General features: G+C 39.1%; 1 protein-coding gene across 1 annotated transcript in view; it reads right to left on the bottom strand.

Moving 5' to 3' along the window:
* The window catches only part of LOC138618107 (chromodomain Y-like protein 2), a 35,931-nt gene extending 15,147 nt beyond the window's left edge, over nt 1-20,784 (bottom strand). The window contains exons 1-2 of the mRNA XM_069693617.1: nt 20,497-20,784; nt 1,837-2,443 (exon numbers count right to left, since the gene is read on the bottom strand). Coding sequence (XP_069549718.1) covers nt 1,837-2,443; nt 20,497-20,520 — 631 coding nt within the window. The 5' untranslated portion in view covers nt 20,521-20,784. The remainder of the gene's footprint in view (nt 1-1,836; nt 2,444-20,496) is intronic.
* Between the last annotated feature and the right edge of the window lie 2,803 nt (nt 20,785-23,587).

A 23,587-nucleotide genomic window follows, 5' to 3' on the forward strand; every position in this document is an offset into this window, starting at 1 on the left:
TTTCTTTTGTAACAGAACAGCAGTTTGGTTTCACTTATATTATGAACACATTTTAAATCTGATTTAGCATTTTGAATATATATATATATACGGTGAAGAAAATAATTATTTGATCCCATGACGATTTTATAAGTTTTCCCACTGACAAAGAAATGAACAGTCTATAATTGTAATTGTAGGTTTATTTTAAGAGAGACAGAATATTAAAAAAAAAAAAAAAAAAAAAAAAATCCAGAAAATCACATATAAAAGTTATAAATTGATTTGCATTTGATTGTGTGAAATAAGTATTTGATCCCCTAGCAAAACATGACTCAGTACTTGGTGGAGAAACCGTTGTTGGCAAGCACAGAGGTCAGACGTTTCTTGTAGTTGGTCACCAGGTTTGAACACATCTCAGGAGGGATTTTGGTTGACTCCTCTTTGCAGATCCTCTCCAAATCCTTAAGGTTTTGAGGTTGTCGCTTGGCAACTCGAAGCTTCAGCTCCCTCCACAGATTTTCTTTGTGATTAAGGTCTGGAGACTGGCACGGCCACTCTGTGACCTTAATGTGCTTCTCCTTGAGCCACTCCTTTGTTGCCTTGGCCATATGTTTTGGGTCATTGTCGTGCTGGATGACCCATCCACGACAAATTTTCAGTGTCCTGGCTGAGGGAAGGAGGTTGTCGCCCAAGATTTCACAGTACATGGCCCCGTCCATCCTTCCCTCAATGCGGTGAAGTCTTCCTGTCCCCTTAGCAGAGAAACACCCCCAAAGCATAATGTTTCCATCTCCATGCTTGACGGTGGGGACGGTGTTCTTGGGGTTGTAGTCAGCATTTCTCTTCCTCCAAACACGGCAAGTCGAGTTGATGCCAAAGAGCTCGATTTTGGACCACATCACCTTCTCCCAAGCCTTCTCTGAATCATTCAGGTGTTTATTGGCAAACTTCAGACGGGCCTGTACATGTGCCTTCTTGAGCAGGGGGACCTTGCAGCGCTGCAGGATTTTAATCCATTACGGTGTACAGTTACCACAGTTTTCTTGGTGACTGTGGTCCCAGCTGTCTTGAGATCATTAACAAGTTCCTCCCATGTAGTTCTGGGTTGATCCCTCACCTCTCTCATGATCATCGATACCCTACGAGGCGAGATCTTGCGTGGCGCCCTGGACCGAGGGCGATGGTCATTTTGTGTTTCTTCCATTTCCCAATAATCGCACCAAAAGTTGTCTCCTTCTCACCGAGCTGCTTGCCGATGGTCTTGTAGCCCATTCCAGCCTTGTGCAGGTCTACAATCTTGTTCCTGACGTCTTTAGACAGGTCTTTGGTCTCCATGGTGGAGAAGTTGGAATCTGATTGATTGATTCTGTGGACAGGTGTCTTTTATACAGGTAACGAGTTGAGACAGATGTAACAAGTACTTTCTTAAAGCGAGAGGACTAATCTAACCGGTCTGTGGGAGCCAGAATTCTTGCTGGTTGCTAGGGGATCAAATACTTATTTCACACAATCAAATGCAAATCAATTTATAACTTGTATATGATGTGATTTTCTGGATTTTTTGGGGGGGATATTCTGTCTCTCACTGTTAAAATAAACCTACAATTTCAATTATAGACCGTTCATTTCTTTGTCAGTGGGAAAACTTACAAAATCGGCATGGGATCAAATAATTATTTCCTTCACTGTATATCCATGCACATATTTTGCACATATTTTTATATGTAAAAAAAAAAAAAGTTAATTTGTTTAACTTACTATCAGCTTTCTATTGTGTTACCTATTAAAAACTCATAACATCCAGTATCATCTGATCTTTGTTTACCATGTGGTTCATTTTTTCCAGCATCTTACCTAGTTCAGTGGTGAATTGCAGTCCAGTGGTATCCACATGTCCTTGTTCTCCATCCACTCTGACCGACGGCAGTCTATGTGACCTGGCTGCTGTCCTGTACATGAGAGGCTCCATCTCTCCATTCTGGAGTCCATTATGAGGAACCCTCAGTGGAGGACCAAAGTGAGGCCCACCTGGTTGAGGAGCCTTGTACGTAATGCCTTTGTTAATTCGGTCCCCTAAAGCATGTTTCCCGGGTCCCACGCCCACTTTTCTCTGCTTCTGAGTGGGTCCTGATGCTCCACTTCCAATACCAAGAACAGATCCCACTCTAACCCCCACAGCTGGGCCATAAGTCCTTTTTTTCTTTCGGGCCTCAGACCGAGCTCTGGAGTTTTCTGTGGCAGAGGGATGGCTGGCGATGAGGGGCTCCCCACGGTTTTTTGGGACTTTGGGCCGTTTGTGCGAGTGCAATCTCAAGCTGTTAAACTGGTCAATGAATTCCTCGCAGTGCAGTAGGTGGTGTTCTGGCTCCCAGGTGTCCTCCTTACTTCCGTAACCTTTCCACCTAATCAGGTACTCCCACTTACCCTTCTTGTTCCGCCTCTTGTCCACGATCCGCTCCACCTGAGGGCAGCACACAGAGGGGCAGCCAATTAGACAGTATTCTAATGACTCAAATAAAACTGATGCATTTAATAAATTAAGAAAAATTAACTGTAAGCGCTAATAAACTGACTCACAAAGTTTTAAAACTTTTTAAGTGATGCACTCCCCCCTAATTAACTAAGTCGATCCAAGGGTGGTTATCGAAAAATAGATCCATCACATGTTAGATCACATCCTGGGCACACTCTGGCCACATTTGCATCTGAGTGAATGGATGTAGGGAGGAGACACAAAACACAGATAAACTCAGGAGGCAACCCTGGAGATGTAAAGGTACAGATGATTCAAGACTTAAAGGAAAATACAAAGTGGCAGCCCAGGGCAGCTGGCAAGATTTTGACTTTTGAAGACAATCTAAATCCACTCAAATTCAAAAAACAAAGGATCAGCAATTGCAGTAAAATACTCGACAGACATTTCAATACAAGGAATAAGCCTATACAACAACTATGATAATCTGTAAACACAGCAGTAAAAGTGGTCAGATAGTTTCAGTTCTGGTCAGCTGAGAATACAAAATACTATTTTTCCATCCAAGTCTGAAGTATAAATTATTTCTGTATATGTTGATGTTGTTATTCAGCATAATAAAGACTGTGTAGATTTTGTTTCATTAGAGATCAAAACTAATATGTCCATCTCTCAATCAGAACACCCCAGCATAGTAGCTGGAGGATTCTATTTTAGCACTTTAACCCTGAAAATCAATAAGATGAAATGCCAAAACTTCAGCAAGTTTGGGTAGTGATTAAAATATATTCAGAAGTAGCTTATTAATAATTCATTCACCTCATAAATCTTATGGGCATATATCTTTCCCTTACATGATAAATGAATTAGCAGCTTTGGTATTGATATCAGTGATCCTGGCCTGGTAATACTTAGTGTCGGGTCAAAACCAAACTTTTTGGAATTGGTTCATCTTAAGGCCTGGGAAACACAGCCTGCATGGTGTGTGTGTGTGTGTGTGTGTGTGTGTGTGTGTGTGTGTGTGTGTGTGTGTGTGTGTGTGTGTGTGTGTGTGTGTGTGTGTGTGTGTGTGTGTGTGTGTGTGTGTTGACTACCCCTCGCTGTACTGCTGCTACTACTGATTGCATATTGGAGGTCAGGCAAGAGCTGTAACCCAAAAGCAGTCATATGATTTTCATTGATCTCTCGTTCATAGCAAGACGCACAGGCACACAAACAGACACAAGACAGAGACGGAGAGCGAGTGAGCAGCAGAGCGCACCAGAAAAATACTGCACATCACCTGTTAAATTATTGTCATGATATAATTGGAGCCTACATTAGGTTTCTGCTATGATTAAATAGTACACATGTGATCACAGATCTTTTCCCCATCTATTTTTGCTTGGAAAAGCACATGTCACACGGGAAAAGTAGGTGAGGCACGTATTCTCATGATGATAACCTGCTACGATGAGGCATGACACGTGTGTCTCGCGCAGGCTGCGTGGCCACTCCAACTTGAAAACATGGGCACCGAAATGAAAATCAAGACATTCTGTGACCGTCGCACGCAGATGCCATGTAGACAGTGGTTCCTGGCATAAAAGGAATTATCTGCCAGAGCGTGTATTTTTATATTACAACCCGGCACCAGAGTCAGTTTTTCAAGTCCTATACCTTTACTGCCTAAGAGTGTGAAACTAAAAATGTGTTTAAACTAACAAGACAGCTGAGAACTGTTAATCTACTTCTAATCAGTTTACCAACTGCATGAAAATAGCTATATGTCTACATTTTTATCACATGCCTACTAAAATGCATTATCCTGTGCCCTATTTTTGTTTTCAAGTTTGAGGCCCTTTGTATGATTTTATCTTAGAGGTGTGTTCCTTTGCTGGTTAACTTCATGGCCTAGCACCATGCATGGCCTGCTTTGCTATCTGACCTCACTTTCACCACTGAAATTTGTACAGAAGAAAAATCATAATGGGCACACATCCACTGAATTGCCTAACCATATTCACATTTCCCAGTGGTTTACCCGGTCCATTTTACATACCCATATTTTTATGCGGAATTTTGAGACATTGCCAGGGAGTGTCAAATCTTGAAAGGGCACATTTTGTGGCATATGTCAAGTTCCAGATAAGGTCCAATTCCCTGTAGAAGAAAGATAAGGGACCAGAGTGGAGCCGAGATGAGGCTGAAAACTGAAGAAACCTGAAACATCAGCTTTTTAAACCAACACATGAAACAACTGAGTATTTTGTAATTATATTCAGCCAAAAGACACCACAAAGCACCAGCAAACTATGTGATATATGTTCTTTATTATGTACAGTAGCTGAATAAACTCAGAGTAACAAGTGACACTAGCAGAAACAAATACACATGGACAAATTCCGAGTCAAAATAGAGTAGAAATAAGAAACAAACTTTATGAACCAAAGAAACAGTGGCTATCGTACATTTTTCTGTCTTTCTCTGTAAGCATTGCTCCTGAAATTACTTGAATAATAATAATAATAATAATAAATAACTTTAACTGTATTTATCTATTTTAACACCAAAATCTACTGTATACGTCTTAATTTAAAAGAGAAGTTGGTGGTGCATTAAAATACATATTTCATGACTTGCTGAAAGATTAACTAATGCTGTTGTCTACCAAATTCACATAATGTGTGTGACTAATCACTTAAATAAGAGTGTGGATCATTACTTTGCAATTCAATTTGATTGCAGTCAACATGATTTGCCAAAGTGCTGATTAGACTTAAGGTGGATTTTCTGGCCAATGAGTTGTTCATATTACATAACCTGATAAAATAAGGGCACTGCTCATTTAAGGAGACCCATTTTTTGGCTATAAATCTTTCAACTCCCACTCCAGTGAGGGTTTGAGAAATTTTATTTTCCGGCAGTCGCTATATATAATGTGATCATCTTAACTCCAATATGCAACTTCTTCTGGAATATGTAATAATAATACATGCAATTAAAACTGCAAGCAGTGATATGAGGGCCCTTGCACGGTGCATGTCGGGGATCCAGCAGGTCGGGGCCACGTGGGAGGGACCGCATAGCCCCGCTTGCAGTTAAAACAAAATTCATGTTTCCTGTTGCCAGCAGGGGGCGCTATAACTATGAACAAATATTACCATACAGGTGTCTTCAGGGCAGGACTGTTATTAAAGATGTAATGTTTGCAGAAGATCGGGATATGTACATAAATGTTACAGCAACTTGTAGTTTCATGGCGAGACACTCAAAATGGCCGCCGTGCCACGGGCACACCGTTCGATGAAAACAAATTCTTTTGACAACTTGTTTGTGTTACGATAGGACAGAAAAAATTTCAGGTTGGTACGTCAAAGTCTGGAGGAGGAATTCGTTAAAATACAACACGTGCGAATAGCCAAAAATGGTGACTAAATTCAAAATGGTGGACTTTCTATTAAGTTAAGGTCATGATGCCAAGAGACTTTTTTGTATATCTTGGTGTGATACACGTCCAACAAATTTGGTGCATGTAGGTGAAACTAGGTGCCGGAGCTGAAGTTTAGGGGCAGTAGCGAGCCATTTGGCCACGCCCACTCACAAAACACAAGTCAGATATATCTCACCACGCCGGAAGTATTTGCCATGTTTCATGAGGTTTCAAGCATCCTTTGACCTTAAACATAAACTTCCTGTGTCATGGCGAAACATCAAACTTGACAGTTGAGCACCTTATTTTCCTCTTTTCAAACTAGTTGTTTGTACACAAACTGATTTGCGTGCACTGCAGTAACTGCAGACTGGAGGCTTCTCGGTGTGCAGATCGTTAGCTTGTGTCTACCAATTGCTTCCACATGAGGCGTTTAGGGGATATTTGTAAAAAGCACAGCAAATAATCTTGGTTACACTCTCCCCCTCTAAACTGCATGAAAACTAAAGATTTTTTATAAAAATTGGGGTCGAAAAAAGTCTTTTTCACAAACTGGTATCAAACTCATGGTATCAGTAGCAGTATCAAAACCTTTTGAACAATACCCAGCCCAACACATCACAGAATACAAAGCACACTGGATATATCACAACAAAAACAGTCATCCACCCACAACACACTAAAACATCACACTCGAATTGGTCACCATCAGCCGTATTCGAAATGTACACCAGCACTACTGTTCACACATCTCAGGCATGTAACATGCATATTTTAGTTTAAACATTATACATAACGCATCACATCCCTGCCAGTCGTGGAGGTACATTTATGCTGAAAAACGCCTGACTAACTCTATAAAAATCACACACATCCTCAGGGATCATGTAAGGCTTTTCCAATTTTACAGTAGCGTCTTAAAGACAAGTTTCTCCTAACACAAATACTGAATGCAGCTTTTCTGTCAGTCACTCAGGAAAAGACAAGAACAAATTTTTGTTAGAGTGTGTCAAATAAATACTCATAGGACATTTGAAAGTAGCATGATTTTGGACCATGGGATTGATAGAAAATGGTTGGAAGGTTTCAGTGTAGCTGTGGTAATAACTGCTCATTATGTTCTCAGATGTGCTGCGCACATTAACAGGAGTAAACAGCCTTTGATGGGGAGCCGCAGGGGTGTCAGAGAAATGAACAGATAATGTCACCCTTAATAGCGATGCAGAGAGAGACAGACACACACACACACACACACACACACACACACACACACACACACACACACACACACACACACACACACACACACACACACACACACACACACACACACACACACACACACACACACACACAAAAACCAAGACAAGTGAAGAAAATCATGCTAAACTTGTGTAACAAGACCAGAGGGCTTCAAAAATCCCTGATACTTAAGTACGAGCGGCAGAGAATGAGTAAATGTGTGGCATCAATAAACTCCAACACCAACCGTAGGCAGCAACGTTGACACAATAACCAAACATCGGAACTGCATCTACATCAAGCCGGCAAACTTTTAAAACACTGTCTTCTTGTGGAAATGGTCCACACTGGCATTCCCTGGTCATTTCCATAGAGACTGCAGCCCACATTGAAATGACTCAACAAAGGGAAAATGGCCAAATCTCTTCTTGATCTTCTTTTGAGTTGGCAAAGAACCAAAAATGTGCACCATCACCAACATCAGGCAAGTGAGATAGTGAAAACCACTCTAACATGAGGGAAACACTATTCAAAGGGGAAACATTTGGAAACAGCTGACCATGTTGTTGCTATAATTGTAATGTTGTCTGACAAAATCAGCATCAATACATGATATAACAACTTTGCTGTGTTCAACCACAATATACTAAAATGGAAATCACTGGCTAACAAAGATTTTTTTTGTCATATAAAAAAAAAAAGGCCTGTTTCTTATGTATTTTTGAACACTGAATTTCACCCGTAGTTGTTTTATTCCAATGTTAAAATGGGCATGGAGAGGTGATACCAAGGAAAGTAGAGACACTCCATGTTGGCAGACTAGTGCTGGACACTAAAAGAGGGCTGTTCTGAGATACTTGTGCATTTTAGGTTTGTACATATTTTAAGTGCATCAAAAGACTTACTTATGAATAAGTTATATAGACTCTGTCATATAAAAACTATGGTTGATAAAAATAATTATAAAAATAGATTCAAATTTAGAATAAAAGGTCATTTAAGTTCAGAACATGCAGCGATTTGTTATTGTATGTTCCAAACCCTTGAAAATCAATTTTGCAGTGGCAATCTGGAAAAGATTTTGAAGACATTTCAAACATTTTCGATTGTTTTACAGGCAGACAGTCTGCCAGTCCTTCCCAAACATGCCTGTGTTTTCCTAAGTGTTTTTCCCCTTCCTTGTGTTTCTTTTCTGTCTCTGTGCTTTCTGACAGTCAGTCCCTTGTCAGTGCACCCGTGTGGGTGTGGAACCCTGAGTAACTGGATGATGACAGACACCAGCTTCCCATCTCATTAACTCCTGCATTTATTCCCCGACTCAACGTCCACTCCTCACCAGTTCATCAATTCCACCACTTTGGAGTTACTCCAGTTGCTTCCTCCAGTTACTCCAGCTCCATCTGTCTCCACCCAATTATCACCGCTCCAACCTCAGGCAAACCTCCACAGCTCCGCCTGCCTTTACTTAACTACCACTGCGCCAAGCCTCCCTGCTTGTTCTCCTCACTCCTCGACCCCCCCCCCCCACACACACACACCTCTATTCTTCCCCAATCCAATAAGCGTTTACTTCTTCTCTCAGAGTTCTGCAATTGAGTCCTCTTTTGTTCCTTGACCATGACAGAATTTTAATCAATGTAATGAATAAATGCCTTGGGATAAATGTTACTAAAAAAATCAGTTTAAACAAAATTTCTCAAACTTAAATAGCCAAATAAAATGCTGAATTTTGACGTTAGAAGAGACAGAACTGCTATGCTTTCAGCTTTATAATTGGTCTTGTGACATATACTTTATGGCATTCTGGTTTCACACAAAGGGCCGATTGGTTAAGATTAGAAAATCCAGAAGGGGAGGTGCTCCCCTTTTTCACAACTACCAATGATTTATCAGCGCTACCAATTCCTAACCTAAAGTTCAGGAATCCATTAGTCTCACAATCCAATCTGACTTTGGTTCAACATAAGGAGACACTTTGGCTGGCAGAAATGTTCGGTGTGCTCCATCACTTTCTAACTTCAATGCTACATATATAACATTTTTTTTTTTATATGAGACTTTTCTATTGAAGCATTCTATAAACTACAGAAGAAATTCAATATATGTATCCAACATAGATTGTTTTTCCTGATATCTGAGAGTTTGTAGTTTTTGGTATTTCCATTATTTCCCAATGATCCCCCTAGTTCCATAATATATTCCATAAATTGAGAATTGAGGTATAATTCAAATCTGTGATGTACTGGCACAAATCGACTGCACAAGATCTTTGAGTGGAAATCACAGGTGGAGAAAGGCCCAACAGCACAACCATTCCTCTTCTGTCTGCACCGGACATGGACTGTTGCAGTTCAAGATATTAAACAGACTGCACTTATTAAAGCTGAGACTCTCCAAGATGTTTCCCACAGTAAGTCCATTCAAGTAGACAAACACTGGCTTCATTAGCACACATGATTTGGAACTGCCCAAGCATTGTTAACTACTGGACTAAAATCTTCCAACTCAAAGCAGACCCAGTTCAGACTGTTTCTGAAGCAGTTACAACAGAGCAGACTAGTAACCAATATAATATGATAAAGTTTCTGACATTGGTAGCTCTCAGATAGACTTATTTAAAATTGGGAACAGAAAAACCTACAAGACCATTTTAACTTTGCTTAAAGATGTGATGGGGGGACTTGAATTATTTTCCTCCTTTGCAGTAAAAAATACAGTATGTACATAATATGAATAATGTATTTACATGAACACCAAAACTCCCTATAAATATATATATGTATATTATTTTTTTTTAACGCTATAAGGTTTACCTATTTAAGTTTGTGAAACAAAAAAAGGTAAAATTTTGGAAAGTGACATTAACAATTAGAAAAGATTAGAGGCTCAGAGACCTTGACCCTCACGGAGCAGCTTACATTATTGTTTTCCCCTGCTCAGAATGAAAAAACTGAAAAGATTTCTAACCAGCTTTGACTGTAGATACCAAAATAACCACCTCCCTTCATCAAACCAGAACAGCCCATCAAGTCCAAAACAATTGCACCACTTCAGTCCGATGAGATGGTAACATCCAAGCAGCACCAACAACCCACATTACAACTACAACCCACAAGTGGCCCAGAATTCAAAAATGTCTCCGGTTCAACTTTTTTTTTTAAAGTAAAAACAAGTCCCCAATCTAAAAGTGCATTACACTTTACACTGACACTTTGGAGTTCATGCTGTAAAAGGCATTTTTGAACAGTTTTTGGTTTTGCTTTCAAATGCTTCAGATAACAGAGTTACACGGCGACATACTTAAAACCTGTTTGGTATGGTCATGTGGAATGGCAGGTGCTTTCAGCAAATAAGCTCTGATAAACTGCCTGCCAGCTACCTGTGTGGCACCAAGTGACAAAGAGAAATACTGTCGTGGAGCATTTAGCAGCTTAAGAGCCAGACATCTCCCTCAGGAGTCAGTGAATACCAAAGAGGAGCTAAATGGACAGTGAATTTTATTTTAGGTATTAAATATATAACTGACCAATAACAGGTATTTTTTCATCTCTCGCTCATCTGAAATATCCAGCGCCTGTTTCTATAATGATCAAAGCGGCTCTTCTCTGTAACAAGGCCCAAGAGCCCCCTCATCTATTAAAAGAAATCTTTAGACAGGTGAAGATCAAGGATTACTGCTTCAGTTTTGGCTTAACATGGTCTGTATTGCAGCAGCCTGTTTCAGGGTACAGTGTGTTGGAGTTACCCTGTAGCCTTTATTAGGACACAGTGGTGGGTAGGGTGAAGGGTCATTGTAAAACATGATAACAAGTCTTCATTTTCACATCCAAACTGATGCAGGGTGACATGAATCAATTTAAGTCCTTCAAGAATTACATCCTGTGAAAATGTTTTCTGTTGTGCAGTCACTGCTTAATAATACGTGTTGTAGAAATGCACTGCACTGACCCTTGATAACTACCAATGCCATAAATTGAAACTGTATACAGTACAGATCACCACTTTAGGGCTTTAGGCTGATAGTTCTGTTTGGAGAACAATGGTTGCTCCAGAAACAGACAACAAAATGACCATAGGAGGAGGAAGTTGGTGTTGAGACAAAATAAACAAACATTAAAGACAAAATTTACTTTGTAGTTGTATTGTCCATTTTCATTTCTTGAATGTGTATAAATATCTAAAAATATCCATTCTAAACTTTGATACAGGAAATATCAGAATCCTAGAAGTCATTTTTGCCTCTTTACTCGCATACTTTTTCAGTTATTGGCAGGAAAATCAATGCCCATGGCAATTGATCAGTATAACCGCTAACTTAAGCTCAGTACCCAGCTCGGCATTAAAGGGTTATTGCACAGCTAAAGAGGCTACTCGCACAGCTGTGCAGATCTAGAAAATGTAGCTACAAATCAAAGTATAGGTGGTGCTGTAGTTTAAAGATTGATCGGTGTAAGTACAAAAATAAGGATGTTGACGAAAGACTCAACAGTCTTCTCTTTTTCAGTGATACACATCTAGCAAAGACTGAAAACCTTTGGCTTATATATCGCGTGAAAGCACGACAAAGCCTGATTATCTCATTCATACATTTAGTATTACTATTACGCAATCTGTGGTGAAATAAATCAAAACATATTCCACACACTTTTATGCAAAATCTGGACAGCCCTGGTCTGATTACTTATTTTATTCATTTTTAAAGTGAAAAGACGTAAATACAAACCCTGCACCAAAAGACATTGAAAATGTGCATTTTTTTTGTTAAATTCTTAAAAATTACAAAGATAAACAGTGATTATGAAATCTGCAAATCACACATAGCATGCTTAAAATCTACTTCCAGATTTTCAGTAGTGTTTCAATCGGGAAATTTTAACAGCTTTAGCTTGCATTTCTTGAAGTAATTCATCCTAGTTTTGGAAATACGCTTTGGATCATTGTCCTGAACAGCCTGTTTCCTGTTTCGCTGTCTTTACTGACTGCTGACTTAACTGATGGCTGACTTTACATGCAGAATTCACTGATATTCAGTGCAATCCATTTTCCCTGTATCTGTGCAATGTCTTCTGTGCCACTGGCTGCCACACAATCCCAAAGCAGAATTTCCTACCCCATGCTAACACTTGGCAAGCTTCAAATGCAGCTCCCTTTTTTGTTCTAAACAAAGAGCTTAATTTTAACTTCATCAGTCCACAGCATTAGATTCCAAAAGGACTCTGGTTTCTTCATATGCTTGTTTTGCAGACTTTAGACATTGACTTTTGAGATGACATCATAAGTAAGGTTTCCTTCTGATGGCCATTCCTTGTAAACCCTGTTTCTGCATCATTTCTACACTGTGAATGGAGCACCACCTATCTAGTCTCAACTAAACCTTCCTGCAGCTCCTCTGCAGTCAGATAGTGGTTTTGCTTTGCATTGCTGCTCAGTAGACGTACAGCTTTATCCAAACATTTTCTTAGTCTACCAGATATTGTCTAGTTCAACAGCTCTCCTAAGCTTCCACTTCTGGATGACATTTCAGACAGTGGAAATTATAAGCTGGAAAAGCTTTAATATCTTTTTAAAATGTCCCCTGTTTTGTATCAGTTAGCTTCATTTTCAGATCCTGAGTCCACAGCCTTGAGGACCCTGTGGGTGTTTAAGGTTACCAGAAGGTTTGAAGGGTCAGAGAATTGATTATGGTCCTAATGACAATTTCTCATCTACTTTACAAATCCTAACCAGTAAATGAAGACCTAATGAGTTGATGAAGCTCTCAAACTGCAAGTCATTTGCAGACTTTTGCACATGCCACAATCTTTTCCTAATTGTTGAGTTAAAGAAATAAAAACTATCAGTGCATTAGCATTTGAATAAAGGCTATTTTGTAATCTATAGTTACTGCCGGGCCTGTATTTACGTCTTTTCTTTAAAAAAAAAAAAAAAATCAACATGATATGTAATTGGCCTTGGTACCCAAACTAATGCATTTTCTAAAGGGGTATGCAAACGTTGCAAAACCCCTGGCATTTATTATAAATTCATTACTTTCTACTGTGCTAGACTCTGTCAGAAGCTTGCTTGTTCATATGAAGGTACACAGGCATGAAAATTCACAAGATGAAGCATTGCATGTGCCTTTTCACACAGTGGATTTGTGAATATTCACTTCAGGAGAAATTAGAGGGGACCTGACAATGTGTGCTGTTTGTTGAGCCAGAGATGGTGGATGGTTGGAAAATTTTAACAGAGGGTTTAATGAAGCTGTGGTAATAACTGCTCATCATGTTCTCTGCTGCTTTAAATACATCAGCAGGAGTAAACAGCCTTTGATTGGATAGTTGAGCTGTAGGAGTGGCACTGAAATACAGAGATTTAAGTCCTTGCAATACCAAACAATGTCAAACCAAAAGATCCCCTTCAGACATGTTTAAAGGGTATATAAAATACCCTTTGTTGAATAATAATTTGTGTGATAATTTTTTCCACAACATTTTTTAATTGTCTTCAAAATCCTTATAATGATTCTTACTTCCTCACTCATTAAAACGTCCAGAATGTATGGCTATGCAAATATATTTCATTTTAGAAGATTAACGGCTCATCACAAATGTCTCATGCTTTAATGTCAAACCCATTTTTATCGTCAGTATACACTGGAGGTTTCAAGTCTGCACTGTGCACTCGTGCTAGTTGGACTGCACTGGGATTTGCTTTTAAAATATTTGTGATGTTACAAATCATCCTTGTAGGACTACCTCTTAAAATTACACTTTCACAGAGAAACCATCCTCCATCCTCAGACGACTGTGAAAACAGCTTTAAACAGTGCCCATACCTCATTATGCTAGACGGTCCTCATTGAAAGCGACAACACCGGTTGATTGTGGTGTTAAAACTACCTACATTTATTCTTGTGACTTCTAGTGATTGTAGTAATAAAGATGGTAGGTTATTTTAACTTACATAATATATTGAGCGCATGTCATGTCGGTAAAAAAACAAATAGTTATTTTGGCATACTGCGCCCGTATCACGCTAACATTGTGTCTATTACGACCATGGTAACAAAGGTTCGGTACACACGTCGCTGGTACTCTCAGATGGTGAAATGACCCATTCTGTCTTTTTACACTTGACGACACGTTGGTCCAATGCGGAGCACCTAAAACAATCATATTTGTCGTTTTGGTAGTCACTGGAAAACAAACTATTCTGTCGTTTCAGCACGAGAATGTGTTGCATTCTTACAGTGAAGCTCAAACTTTCAACTGTGGGAACAAGAAAAAAAAAACAATTTTGAGTGGAGGGAGACTTTAACAGTACAGCAGAGCCACATGCAGAGAAAAGAAGGAAAGTGGAGGAGGTAGAAGGGCCCAGTTTTATACACAGACCAGAGAGGTTTAGTAACATTTAGTATTGAAGCACGAGGTGGGAGAGTGGAGGAGGGCATATCCTCCCTCAGCTGCTGAATTTCTTTTCAGCATCCTACATTCCAAAACGTAGTGAAAACAACATACAAAAGGTCTGTCGAGGATGTCCAGACTGGTGTGTAAACGTACTGTATATGCTGACATAACTTTTGGTTGTGGTTACAGGTGCAACCGAGTGTATTTCTGACCAGGTGCATTAGTCATGCTGGGTCTGCTTCAGCATCTTCACCACTGCACAAATTGTACCACTCAGACTCAGAATAAGGAAGTAACACCCAAGCTAGTACAACAAACACAACCAAATTCCCTGGAAACATCCAGCTTGTAGCCTAAAACTCAATAAAATCCACAGCACACACTGACACAACATCATTTTCTTGTTAATCTGGTTCCAAGAGTCTACTACAGGCCTGTAAGGCTGTGCTTAGGCAGCAGTGCTCTGAGCTACATGCTAATATCAACATGATTTAAGTGAAAAAGCCAACATATCTGTTTGTTTAACTGATACACAGTGATGTAAAAAATTAGATACATCTTATCGAAATTGTTGGCTAATCTTTTTACATATTTGGACAATATTTGACAATTTGCCACTCAGTGTCTTACAGATAAAGCTGGTGTACTTGAAAGTTCGTTTTTTTCAGTCATCTATTGAACAAAAATATCAATCGATCTTATATTTTTCTGGGGAAAAAGAAAGTATCTAGATGCTAATGGCCCCTGAAGCAGAAATAAAGTATTGTAAACCTTTTGCACATTTGTTCACTTGTCAATTTTTGATCAGTCCTCTACACAAAGTTGCTTCAGTTGCAAGATGTTTGAAGGTTTTCTTGCATGTACTGCCCATTTCAAATCACATTTCAATATGAATCAAATCATTGCCACCTAATCTGGAACCTCTGATTCTGATTTTATAGATTTGTATAGGTTGTCCTTCCATCCTGTTCACATTAACACTGAGTCTCAAGAATGCCTTCAGGGAATTTCTTCAAACTTGACAAACGGATTCCCTTGGTTCTAAGGATGAGGTAAAATAGCTTTTGGAGGTCAAAGGTCAAGGTCCCTGTGACCCCAATTCGATTAATTCTCATGAACATAATATCTCAGGAACAGCTGGAGGGAATTTCTTAAAAATGTGGCACAATCATTCACACGCCCTCAGAATGAACGGATGAGAGTTTGGTCATCAAAATTCAGGGTCACTGTGACCTTGTGTCCCTCTCATCCATCTCTGATGGTAATATCTCAAGAACGCCTTAAGGGAATTTCTTCAAACTTAGCAAAAGAATTCACTTGGTACCAACGCTGAACTGACTAGATTTTGGTAGTCAGAGGTCAAGACCACTTTCTTTCTCTTGTGAACGCAATATCTCATGATTACCTTAAGCTTCATCAAAATTGGCAGAAATGTTCACTTGGCCTAAACAATGTACTTATCAGATTTTGGTTGTCAAAGGTCAGAGGTTCAATTACTGTGACCTCACATATTTCCATTTCTTGTGAACGCGATCACTCAGCAATGCCTTGAGAGACCTTCAAATTTGACAAAAACTTTCACTTGGTTTTGGTGGGTAATCAAAAGTCAGAGAGCAAGGTCAATATCACCTCACATCCGTTCTATCCGAGTCCCATTCTTTAGAATCCAATATCGCAGGACACCTTGAGGGATCTTCTTCAGATTTGGCACAAACCTTAATTTGGACTCAGGGATGAACTGAACAGATTTTGGTGATCTGAGGTCAGAGGTCAAGGTCAATATGACCTTCCAATCCATCAGTCTCATTCTTGTGCATGTGATATCTCCGGAACACCTTGAAGGCATTACTTAAAATTTGGTACTGATATCCACTTGGATTCAATAAACGTAATAATTCACAGCAAAAATATGACAATATTTCACACAAATATCTAATAGGATAAGATGATTGTTATTCTTTTCTGTCTATTATTCAACTCAATAACTGTGGAGCAGAAGGGGTAATCATATTTCACATTTATGACAGTTATTGAATTGTCCATCTAGAAATTGTGGATTTTCTGTGTGGTCAGGATTGTGTGAAACATTGGCAATTCAGAATTTTTAGCTTCTTTGCATTAACATTTATATGAGTTTGAACAGATATGCATGTAAATTATTACTTGAGTGGTTAGCAGAGGCATACAGACACTGGGCAGTAATTCCATTTTTTTTTTTTTTAAGCTGCTATCCTCTCACCATGTGCATCTAAATCTAACTCTGCTTTCGAAAACTTTTTATGAAGGCTGCTGTATAGAGTGTGAAACATAGGAGTCATGGGTAGAGAGCATTCAGACACTGAAACAAAGACGCTTAGCAACCCAGTATATTGAGAAAACATGAAGGTAATGTTAAATCAATAGAAAATAAGTTTTCTGTGAAAAACAATAGGAATAAATTCATGTTTCTAACTGGCTAATAATTGGTCAACATCAGGATGAATGTTGTGCCAAAGGTTTTGTGCATGTCAGTCAGGTAGACATTGAGATATTTTATTTGATCGATGAGAACTTTGACCTAATGTTGGACGAGAGTCAAGGAGTGACAAAAGTCATTACAATTCTTCCTTTGTGCACCATAGATATCAGTAACAAGCCACAGCATAGCTTAGGAAGATGCAACCTCAACCTGAGCTTCAGTCTGTGACAGAGAAACCTGTTACATGTGATGAAATCATCATTAACAAGAACAGTGAAGAAGCTGATTAAATCATGTCACCTTTACAATCTACTGTGACAACATATTTCAAGGAAACGGCAGTGTTCTTCTGAAAAGAAACCATGAATATATTTGACAGCTACGTTTAAAGTCAACAGGAGGCAAATATTTGATGCTTAAAAGGCATATTGTGGTTCAGGGAAAGATAGAGTTCCTTTAACAGATGTCAGGTGTTGCCTGTAAACCTCAACTTCTCTCATAATACGAGACGTTATAAATTTTTTTCATTCAAAATTTGTCTCTTTGTACATCATTTTGTTCAAATGTATGCATCTCTGTTGAAGTGTTTAATGTGGTTAATAAATACAGATAAGCAGTGAGTATCTTTGCACAACAACTGACCCCAGGTTGTTATATTTCTCAACGACGTTGTAGAATTCACATTATGTTCATCCCCACTGCCTCATTACATTTTATAAAGTCTGCAGACAACCTGATCTTGATGCACAATTTTGCAAAAATATTTCTCACACATGGCTTGATGTCATGAAATCGGTTCAACAGGACTTGCAAGTTTTCTTCACTTTCCACCAAGAAAGAGAGTGATGGCCTTGTTTACTGATAGCTCAAGAAAGCATGCAATAGATCAGAGTGACATTTTAGAAACGCCCCCCACTGTAGCACAAGGCACAGCCTGAGAGACTGAATATTGAATTCAGACACATAATTACAGGTTGAATATTTAACACCTTCCCACTCTCAAATGACAACAGAAAAGTACTGAATTTCAGTACCCAACCTTGGCCTCAGTCTGTCTCACTCACTCAGTCCTGGAGGTCACTGCTCCCTCTTTCGAGCCAAGGCTCCATCTCCTTGACTCCACAACATCCACTTTCTAAAATGGATTTTCTAACTCCAGAACCCAACAGACAGCTAATAACCTCAACTCAAGCTTCACAACATCTTATTAGAAACCTAAGAGTGAAGTCAGGATGTTCTTCTGCATTGAAAAATAACCAAGCTTATTCTCAGCTCATCAGGTTGGCTCAGTTGATGTGAAATCAGCAAATTCTTCCTTTATTAATGTGAGCTGCAATGTGGTTTGTAGTCACCTTGATTTTGCTTTTCTCAAAAGAAAAATAATAACATCAAATAAAATAATGAACACGCAAGAGTCAAATGATACATACATTTCTTGGCTTTTATCTCTCTTAATCTGTCCTAACGTTCCAAAATGTATCACACTTTTCAAACAATTTCCAATAGCACCATAAAAAAACAACACCTCTTCACAACCATATCAGCTAGTTCTCTGGTGACGGTGCTTCCAACGGGCACTAGCTCCTCAAAATGATTGCTTACCATACATCTCAACAAAAGAAGTTCTCCACATTTTTAAATAAAATCTATACAGCCCAAGCAAACTTTGGCCAGCTTCTACATTTTGGTCACTTAAAACATGACTGTCACCCATGGAGCTGTTGTCATGTTAGCAGGAAAACAACTAAAAAAAATGTAATTACCATTATAGGCCATAATTACACACACTGTAAATAATATTGTGTGTATAGATAGATAGATAGATAGATAGATAGAAGTACTTTATTGATCCCACAAGGGGAGATTTTCTATTGATAGATCATGATAAACCAGTAACCCGCTTAGCAGTGATCAGTCACTCAGCTCCACACAAATGAATCAGCTTCCCGTGGTCACACGGTTGAAGGCTGCCACATGAAGCACATTTCACATCAAACCAACAGCCTTCACAGAACAAGAAACGTTCTCAATCGAGGACTCACTTCAAAACAAAAGTAGAGTATTGCTCTATAGTCCTTAATTGATGTAAAGCTACACTCATACAATGCTGAATCACAAGTGACAGGTTTTTTTTCCCCACTCAGCAGTAGCAATTACCAAACAATATGACTTGAATGTGTCATACAATAAACAGCTTTCTTTGCTCAGGGGTGGTACATGAACGCATGAAGCCAAGCTGAAAGAAGCTTAACAAACAAAAAAAAATTATTAAATAAATAAAACTGACAAAAGCCAAAACACATGGCCATGACGGAGGAGGTGGGGATGAGACAATATTATATATTAACTTGGTCTTGTGTTAAATTTAGTCCATGGATCGGCTTATAGGCAGCACTGTGCTATCATATTCCAAATTAAATGTGTTTCAAGGATAAAGAGCAATAATATACTTTATATATATATATATATTACAGTCCAACAGCCTAACATTGTGTGAAAACATAATTACTTACTGCTTCTCACTTATTTAGCCTAATCTATTGTCTTGTAACTCATGTCCTGCTTGACTACCGTGCATTATTTGTCAGTTCTGTGAGCAGATAATGTTATCTAGCTGAACACTCAGAGGATCCCCAAGTTTCTTTTCAGATGGACTTTGTTGTGACATGATTAAACTGTGTGCATTAAAAAAAAAAGAAAAAAAAAAGAAAAAAGGAAGAGGTGATATATGCAAACTATATTTGTTTGTCTTTGGAAGTCAACAGACATTCAAATCCCCCCCCCCCCCCCATCCGTCTGTTAGTAACATGAAGTGAAACATACTGTATGACACCCTGTCAGCATTACTGTCATTAGACAGTGACTGTCCGTAGGAACCAGGCTTCATGCAATTTCTGGCAACGGTTCCAGAGAGATGTTGCGCACGAGGGCAGCGTGACCTTCCTGCCAACCATTTGGTCAACTTTTTTTCTTTTTTTTCACCCCCAACACTGTGGGAGTCAGAATTTCACAAATTCACGCATGAACCCTGAAAGAAGCTCACACACACTTGTTTACACCGCTCGATAAAAAAAAATAAAAAAAATACACTGGCGTCTCTCGTCCTATCTGCCAAACAGCCTGCGAAACACTCGCACCGCTGTGAAAGCCTGTGATGACAAAATATCTTTTGGCATGTATGCGCACCTTCAGAACCATCACTCCGTCTGTAGCTATTCACCATGCCCGTCCGCTCCGCGCTGCTGTCACTTTACCACGACTTTCAACTCGGCGACAGACTGAGGAGTTCAGCCCGTAAATGACATCGTGTCTATTTACTACAGTCGCGAAGAATTATGTCAAAGTATATCAGAAGCGACATAAAGTAGAAACATGAATTAACCAATCTTGTCTTCGCAAAGCTTCAGAGGGGTTAGTTTCGCCTGTTAAAGGGCTTAGGACACCGCTTTTTACATACGCGACGCCCTTCCCTTTACTTCCTAATTCCATTATTCGTCAATATTACAGAGCATTTTCCTTGGACATGGTTTTATCCTACCTCGTAAAGGTCTCCTGAAGCCATTCTGGGGTGCGGACAACGGCGGCGCGGCGTTCTTGCCTGCCTGGTTGGCTTTTTTTTGGACCCTACTCTCTCGGTGTTTCGGCGAAAGCCCCGATAGACGGGAATTAGCGAGCAGCCTTGTTATTCTGAGCAATCCGCAGTAGCAGATCAGCAGACAGTGTCAATCGAGCCCGGCGCTCTGCGATGGATCGTTCCACACTTAAAACAAACAACCATCGGGGCGGTGCTGTTTACCCAGACCCAAGTGGAGGACTGGAAATTAGTCCCCGGCAAAGAATGCACAGCCTGATGGTCTGCATGCGCCCAGCAGCTCCTCCGAGCTCTGTTGCAATCCAAACTACTCAACGGGAGATGAAATGTTGTGTTTACACACATCAGCTGAGTCAGATCCCTTTCTATGATCCTCTCTACCTGTCCACTTTACTGTCAAAGAAAGACCTGCCCTAACCTAATTTAGATTCATTAGGAAACATCCAGAACAAAGAACTATTTATAACCAACGATGACCTACTGGAAGCTGCAAAACTAGTGATGTGAGTAGGCTACACCCTTTCATTGACCTGTGCAGCATCATGCAATAGCAATCGCTTCCATAATGTTTAATTATGGTTTATGTTAGTGATGAATAAAAATAAACAAAAGAAGTTGACAACTAAAAAAACAAAAATATATGTTTGTATTTCCATTTTGCAATCACCCTGTTGCACCTAATAATTTCTTTAGCTCACCACATTATCAGTGTTGGAGCTACATGACAGTGTTAAGGTAGCTAAGCTATATGTTCTATATTTAATATATACCTATGTTGTCAAGACTTATTGGTTACTTGTGAATTTAAATTGATCAGGCTCAAGTGAATATGTTGAAAAGTTATTCACAAGTGAAAATAGTGATATTTAATTGTAGACCGTTACGTATAAGCTGAGTCACTGCATGAAATGTTCCTTGAATTTGTTTCCTACAGGTGTTAGAATATTTTTCGTCATTGTAATATCTAAAACATTCAGGACTTCTTTATGTCAAGCCCAATGTAGAAATCATATTTCTTTTATATGTCTAAATTGTTTGGAAAGAACTTACTTGGGATTGTCTTTCTCTAATTTATTCTTTATTTGAAAATGTTATACATTGACCACACATTCCTCAGCTCACATGGTCACCCACAAAATTAACAAAATAAGACATTGGTACACTACCTTTGGTCCAAAAATCACCCTTCTAAGAAACTACAACACAGGAAAGTAGGCTATTCTGGTTTTCAGTTCTATGCCTGTGAGCATGAATATGAATTCTGCCTGTTTCACATTATTGACTGAGATCTGTGGAAAGGAGCTCATTGCAAATAATGTGCAACTGCTCTCCAGGCCACACTAGATTTGGATCATTATTGTTCTTATATATGTGGTACAAAGTAAAAATATCAGACCATAAAAACAATTTCAAAAGAAAATTTGAGTCCCTATTTATTTGTTCAGAAAACTGATCAGACCAAGCTGATATCACAACAAAGGTGTAAACTGCCTCCATATTATGCCATTTATCAATTTTTTTTTTCTATGTAATTCAATTGTCTCTGAATCTGAGACTGCACGGGATAATGTTCAGTATGGTAGTAGATCATTTACATTTTCAAAGATGTTTTATGTGCCTAAATAGGTTGCTGATTGGCCTCAGAATAAATTAACATTAACAATAAGAGGTGAGTGGTTTTATTATGCTGGCAGAATTATACAACTTTCACTAAATAGTATGTTAAATTTGAAATATGATGCTTTATCAAAATGCTCACAATACTGATTCTTTAAAGGTGGACGGCACAGTGGTGCAGTGGTTCATACAGCTCTCACCTCACGGCAAGACAGTTCTGGATTTGAAACTGGGGCCTTCCTGTATAGATATAGCATGTTCTCCCTGTGCCTGTGTGGGATTTCCCCAGGTGCTCCAACCTCCTCCCACATCCTACAGGCATGCATGTTAGGTTAATTAGTGATTCTGAATAGGCTGCAGGTGTGAATGTTAGCGTGAATGGCTATCTGTCTTTCTGTGTAGGACTCTTGATGGACCGGTGACCTGTCGAGGTATATCTCAACTTTTCCCTGTGTTGTGTTGTTTTCTGGTGATGCTTTCTTCAAGAATCTTTTTTGAAAGATGTTTTAAACTTTTTCTTGTGTTTTATTCAGCAGAGGAGAGAAATATTCTTGAATGAGAGGATAAAAAGAAGGTACAACTTGTTTGGTAAATGAAAAGCAGTTTACACTGTAGCTATGTAAGAAGGTTGAGGAAATGACAAAACAGGAAGTGTTGTCTGGATAGATTTTAGTTCTTGACTTTCTGCATCAGGAAAACTGAGCTATTTATTGTAAAAGAACAATTGGATATAAATGTTCATCTTATAAAAAAAAAGTACATATTACTCCTTGGGAATTATTTGTATATATTTGTCTTAAAACATGGCCAGATATTCATCTAAGTTACAATAATGAACAAACGCATAACAAATACCACTCATTATCTCATTTCAGATGAGTTGCAATAAATCATTTTTGATGTGTCGCTGGAAAAGGTTACAAGGTAATCTCGCAGAGTTTAGATACGGTTCAGTCCACAGTTGGGCAAATTGTCTATGAATGGTGACCATTTAGTACCGTGGCCACTCTCCCTGGTAGTGGTTTGCATAGAGCATGATCTCCACAGCAGTTTGCCGAAGAGCACTTTGATACTCCACTGAGCTATTTGTTCTGTGGAGTGATGAAACTAGGTTTGAATTGGTTGGGGAGAACACAGCACTACTTATGGAGTAAAAAGGGCACTGTCATGAAAACATGGTGAAGGGAGCTTTTTGATTTGGGCACATTTTGCTGCCTTTGGGACAGCTCACCATCATCAAGGAGGAAAATTAATTCCCAAATTTATCAGGGTATCTTCCAGGATAATGTCATGGTGGCTGTCTGCCAGCTGAAATTTAGGAGAAGTTAGCTGATGCAGCAGGACAATGACCGAATCTACTACGGACAAAGAGTATCCCAGTCTGAAGCAAGAACTTAACCCCATAAAGATACCAAAGAAT

The sequence above is a fragment of the Brachyistius frenatus genome, unplaced genomic scaffold (genome assembly GCF_029030835.1).
Source record: "Brachyistius frenatus isolate BFR_SWC_R1_liver_20210118 unplaced genomic scaffold, ASM2903083v1 Contig_15, whole genome shotgun sequence".
In the NCBI taxonomy this organism is placed as follows: Eukaryota; Metazoa; Chordata; class Actinopteri; family Embiotocidae; genus Brachyistius; species Brachyistius frenatus.